The sequence below is a fragment of the Syngnathus scovelli genome, chromosome 6 (assembly GCF_024217435.2).
Source record: "Syngnathus scovelli strain Florida chromosome 6, RoL_Ssco_1.2, whole genome shotgun sequence".
Lineage (NCBI taxonomy): Eukaryota > Metazoa > Chordata > Actinopteri > Syngnathiformes > Syngnathidae > Syngnathus > Syngnathus scovelli.
The window spans coordinates 15,081,172-15,087,304 of NC_090852.1; the positions used below are offsets into that span (position 1 = coordinate 15,081,172).

The 6,133-nt window shown below is 39.9% G+C and overlaps 1 protein-coding gene across 1 annotated transcript; it reads left to right on the plus strand.

Moving 5' to 3' along the window:
- The first annotated feature begins 1,417 nt into the window (after positions 1-1,417).
- gins3 (GINS complex subunit 3) lies at positions 1,418-3,725 on the plus strand. The gene is made up of 3 exons (XM_049724141.1): positions 1,418-1,669; positions 1,966-2,199; positions 3,157-3,725. The coding sequence occupies exons 1-3, from the start codon at positions 1,499-1,501 to the stop codon at positions 3,385-3,387; spliced, it is 636 nt and encodes a 211-aa protein (XP_049580098.1). The 5' UTR covers positions 1,418-1,498; the 3' UTR covers positions 3,388-3,725.
- Positions 3,726-6,133: the final 2,408 nt, after the last annotated feature.

Sequence of the window (6,133 nt, forward strand, 5' to 3'; positions counted from 1 at the left end):
GGAGATGTGGAGAAATCCAATACATAATAACTAAATAAGATGAAGACATTACAAATATCATTTAGTCACAAACTTTTACTTTCATAAAACATTGTTTTGGGACAATAAAAGTAGAATAAATACAGTATATCCGAATTCATAAAAGTAACCAATTACAATCAAAATTCAAATTATTCAACTGTTGCAGGAAAAACCCAAGTCAACTACAAGTACCATTTAGTCACAAAATTTTACTTTCATAAAATATTGTTTTAGGACAAATAAAGTACAACAAATGCAGTACATCGTAATTCACAAAAGTAAACATGTACAGTGAAAATTCTAATGATTCAACTGTAGCAGGAAAAATGATATTTTCGACGGAAAAAAAACACGGAGATTCACGGAAAATTGTCATCCCTGCTCCACAGACACCTTCGAGATCCTGGGATCCACAATCTCTTGGGACCTGAAATGAACCGGCCACATAGACGCTGCCCGGAAGAAGGCCCAGCAGAAGCTAGACTTTCTGAGACAGCTCAGGAAGTTCAACCTGCCACAGGAGCTGTTGAAGACAATTCTATACTGCCATCATCCAGTCTATCCTAGGCACCTCCATCACTGTCTGGTTTGGATCGGCCACCAAACAAGACAAGCACAGACTGCAACGGACAATCAGCACTGCAGAAAAGGTAATCGGGACCAACCTCCCATCTATCCAAGACTTGTACCTGTCCAGGACCAGGAAAGGTGCAATAACTTGTCATCAACATAATCTATATATATCAACAAAACGTATTTGCAAGAATTTACTCTACATAAATAGTTAATGAGTACTATTGGGGTAATAATAAACATTTTGAGATATTTTGATTTGTAAGATATTACTGCACATAATTATTACTGCAAAGTGAATATTGAATCATTAACTGTAGTTTCCACTGTATCCTGGGATTTTGAATGACATCATACACTGGAGTGTACTGTATTTATTGGGCTGAGCACAAGCGCCCTCTCTGGCTAGGTGCTGCAGGTTCAAGTGGTTTGGAGATGCACAGTGAGGCGGACGTGCTAACCACTGTGCTGCGCTTCCCTTTAATTTAATGTATAATTAAAATTAGTATTTTAAAAAGGGTTAATTTAAGAATCTGTGAAAAGACTGGAGTTCAAATTTGTTGATGATGAAAAGTGTTAGTTAACAATGCTTTATAATGTGTTTGGTTAATTTTAAAATTTTAGTTATTTGTTTGTTGGTTCATTTTGTGTTTCGCGTCTCATTTTTAAATTTCATGAAATAAAAACAAAACAAAAAATAAACGAACCGCGATGTAGTGAGGGATACTGTACTTGCTTTTGTTTACGAGACTGGTCTGACACATCCAATATGGCGGATATCGTGACGTAAGCAGCGGCTAGCCAATCGCCGAGCTGGGCGCCATAAAAGCAGGAAACGCAAGTTGTCAACACAAGTTCTTTGCTCTTCTGTTCCACGGCTTTTCAAAAGTTTCGGCGTCAAAAAATGGAAGCACAGTCTTATTTTCCCGTAAAACCCGGCATATGCATGGAAGAAAATTTATTTTCTTTGGATGACATTTTGCTTTCGCACGAGCGACTTCCTATCTGCACTGAAGTTACTTTTCCTCGGCTTGGATTCCTCGAGAAGTCAAGCGACTCGCCGGATATTCCGAAGGTAGGTAACCATCAGAAGGGGGTCCTTGAATAAAAAGGGCATAAAGCAACATAAAAATACATTCACACTAACAAAAACATATGTAAACTGACTTTTTTTTAGATTTATAGTGGTACAATACGTATCCATGTGTCTTGTTAATTTTGTGATTGGCAGTGCCATCATAAAATTAAGATTCATTGATTGAAATAAACCATACGAAGTAGACATTCATTTAAATCCCAACGTTTGCATGCAGTGTGAATTCTAGTTAAAGTCTTTTGACAGTTCTTACTCTACTAATGTCTCCTTCACAGGGCTCAAAAATGGAATTGCCTTTGTGGCTGTGCAAAGGTTTGTATGAGCAGAACAAAAGGATGCTGTCAATCGAGCTCCCTAAAGTTTATAGAGAAGGCTGGAGGACAGTGTTCAATGCAGACCCCAATGTGGTGGATCTACATAAGTTGGGGCCTTACTATTATGGCCTGGGATCTCAGATGCTGCGCTTCGACAGTCCAGAAAACCCAGAAATAGCACAGACGTTGCTTCAGGTAATGCCCCAAATGTGACATCACGTTTGTAAACCGTTGGACTTTGCACACTCACTGTTCAATATGTGCTCATTCTGTGCGTTGTCCTGTCGTTTATTGTAGATCTTGGAATATATCCATGTTGTGCGTCATACTGTATTTATTTGGCATTACATCAAGTCATTTAGACTTTATGCAGATGTAGGATCCATTTGAACGTATCGTGTTGTCAACTACATTCATAGTTTGCTGTAAATCTGATGTGTAAAATGATTGAATGTCTACTACCTAAATGCAATCACTGAACGAAAACATGCTAATCAGTTAGGGTGTGTTTTAAACCATCAAACAAGTCACGCGGAGTGGCCCATCGGCTTGTACGTATACCCATCTTGGTGTATGACAACTATTAATGACGACACTGGAAACAATTGGAAACAGCACCCAGACATGCAAAAACACGGGGTGGTGTTCCTTACAACCGCAGCAACATCATGAAGGTAACAGATTGAGTGAAAATGAACGACGACTGGTAAGAACGTGCTTCTGACTTTATCAAACAATACAAACTGGGAGTATGTTATCGCTTATTTGTGTGTGTTTTACTCTTTATTTAAGTTATTATTTTTACTGTGCAATGAAATAATTAGGAGTGCCTTAGCAAAGGTAAATTTACTATCAAAACAAAGAATGTCATTTTGAGACTTATCATTGTGTAGATCTTGTTAGTCAGGAGTAGTTTTGATGATCATAAGATCACATTGTCTGCAGTTGCGATTCAAATAAAAAAATCGATAAGTTATTCAGTTCTAGCATTTAGTTGGTAAAATACAATACCAGTTTTAGCTCATTCGCTGCTTCAAAGACAAGACCACTAAAAACAGAAGTGGCAGTTTTAAAAGTAAATTGAAAATACAGGCAAACACAACTTTTTGTGTCGCTCATGGCAAGTAATTCTGATTATTGTTTTTGATTTAGACATTCATTGGGCGTTTTAGACGAACTATGGACTCTTCCCAGAATGCCTACAATGAGGACACCTCAGCACTGGTGGAGCGTCTGGATTGTCTTGAGAAATCACTTTTTATGTCAGGGCAATTTGGCCTCAACAGCTTCCAGGATTGGGAAAAAGGACAAGCCTCTCAGCTCTCTGCTTCAACCATGGTGCTCAACTACCGCAAGAGGAAGATAACAGACGTGCAATCGTGACCTTGCCTACCTGCTGCACGAAACCACTTGTGTAAATAGCTTCTTCATATTGTTTTCTGGTCTTGCAGAGACTGTAGTTCTCTGATTTTTTTTAAGAAAACAACGCAATAACGTGTTAGGTATATTGAAGTCTCAAAGTTGCTATTGGTTGTGAAGTCAGTCTGCATGTGCCTTGTGATTGGCTGGTGACAAATCCAAGGTGTACCTGGCATAGATAGACTCAGGCTCACCTGTGACCTTAGTGAGAAGTGGTGTAGAAAATATATGCACTAGCATGTATGTTTACTTGTAAGCTGTTCTTGTAACATTTTTTTAAATAAAATTGAGAATATAAAGGGTCCTTTGTACTTTGCCTTTATTGCAGTGATAACATGCATCCGTGACTGCAAATATGTGATGCTTATCTTTCAATCAATTTGTCATTTGTCTGTTTTTTTTTTTAAATCCTATTACTAATGCCCCATTAGCAAAATGACAAACTGAGGTGGCTTCATTTATTAATAGTAATTAAAAATGTGAGCCTTTGTTTGCAGGGGATGAATATTGATTAAATTATGCTCTTGAGGTTCTTTTATGTACTCATTACCTCCCTCTGAAGGCTTGCTATTTTATACCAAACATTCAAATATCTTTGTATGAGAAAAGTCAATACAACTACTATAGTTGTTCGAACAAATAACTCAATTGAGCCAAACTATCATGTTAATTTAGCAATTACATATACTATAGGGAGCATGGGCGTAGGTTTATATAAGGACAGTTAGGACATATCACAACCAATATTTGGGGAATACAAAATATTCCCTACCAATATTACTCCTAACAGGAGCTGCCTAAAGAAGAAGAAAATAAATTAAGGCAACATATGCTTATTGATTTGCAATGCAGTGAATACTTTAACCATAGTGTGAATGCTTGATTCTGTCATCCCGCACACATTTATTGAAAGAATGTCAGTTGTCATTGTCCTAATTCCACCTGTCAGGTCAGTGAACGAGTTGCATAATACTGGTGCAGAGGCACATAAGCATAAGGCCAAATTATAAAAAAGTATTTTTGAAAGATATCTGCACATACTTAATATTTGGTTACCAATGGCAATACACTGTCGAGTGTTTTCCTTATGCTTCACATACTAATGCTAGAGTAGTTTATGGCGTGGCATAGTGATGAGTGATAATAATAACAACAGAAGCTGTTAACACCCAGAGGTCGGCCTATCTGTCTGTTCTGGCTCAATGTGAGTTCCTCTGGCATTACTGCACACAGTGTGCTTTTAAGACAGAGTCAATAAAAATGGATTTGGAGGCCAACCACTGCCACAGTGGAGTTTGGCCCAGTTTGTAATCTTTGCATGTATGTTTTAATTGAGTCTGTTTCATAATGCGTTACTGCGCACGTAAAGATTTAAGAAGTATCAGAAATGCGTATCAATGAGTGGTTGGGGTGACACGAATACTGTAGATAGGTGAAAAGTTTGGTTGAGCGGTTTGAGTCTGAAGAAGACTGGTTTGGCAAATATATTATGTCAACAGATTATTGACAGGTTGTGTTGATTTCTTTTTAAATGGGGATGGACCTATAATCGACTGGGTTAATTATTGCCACGGATTGGCATCGGCCTTTTTCAAAATTCTGAGAACTATCAGCGCTCATAGCTGCTGTCCCGACTCCTGGACGGCAGTGCTTTGGGGATGGACCTATAATCGACTGGGTTAATTATTGCCACGGATTGGCATCGGCCTTTTTCAAAATTCGGAGAACTATCAGCGCTCATTGCTGCTGTCCCGACTCCTGGACGGCAGTGTTTTTTCCCTACATCATTCCTACAGCCAGCCACGCATCCAGGGCTTCTCCTCAGTGAAGCACATTGCTCAGAAGCACGCCCCCCCGCTATCAGGGCTCATTGCGACCGTCCCAACCCCTGGACGGCACTGCTGTTTTCCTACGCCGGGTGACGTACCCACCGCACTCGACCTTGGGGGCGCACGTCGCCAATACGGAACTGCGCATGCTAATCTGCGCTGATTGCCACCACCTGACCTGTGTTACCCACTGATTAGGGCGTGTATACAGTATAGAGGCCGTACGCCGGTTAGTTGACGCTGTTTCGTCCGCTTCGGCACACGTATACGCCTGACAACTGATTCCCCTTTGCTGTTCACAGGTTGTGTAAACACTTCGATAGTGCCAGGATGTCATTATGAAATTATGCATGGAAGATAGATGCTCCTTGGCGTACTGATGCTGTTGTTCTTGCGATGATTTTCCTATGCATGCTAATATTTAATGACACAGTTGTGGTTCGCTCCTTTAAAGGCAGCTTCGACAAAACAAAAAGGCTCAAGTGGGTGCCTGCAGGCTGTTGCATGTTGGTGTGTCTGTGTGGGTGTGAGTATGTTTGTGAGCTGATACTCAGTAACACCATGTGAGAATTGTGCCTCATCGTGCCTCGTATTTTGACAATGTGCTTTAAATGGTAAAAGCAATTTTGGAGCTTGCGTATATCCGTCACCTCATAGCTGCAGTGTCCCTCTTTTGAGAACGAGATTAATATACAAATGTGTCACCGGGCAAAGCAATCACTCAAACTGCATTTCCTCCGCCTCAGCTCCATCGCTGCTTTCATCCCTTTTAGTTCCATTTCTCCTTTCGCTTGTTGTGCTCTGGTATTCATTGTGCTGCAATACTGGTGAAGCCACGTGTTCTCTGTTTATCATCAAAAAGAGAAAGAAGAGAGAGACAG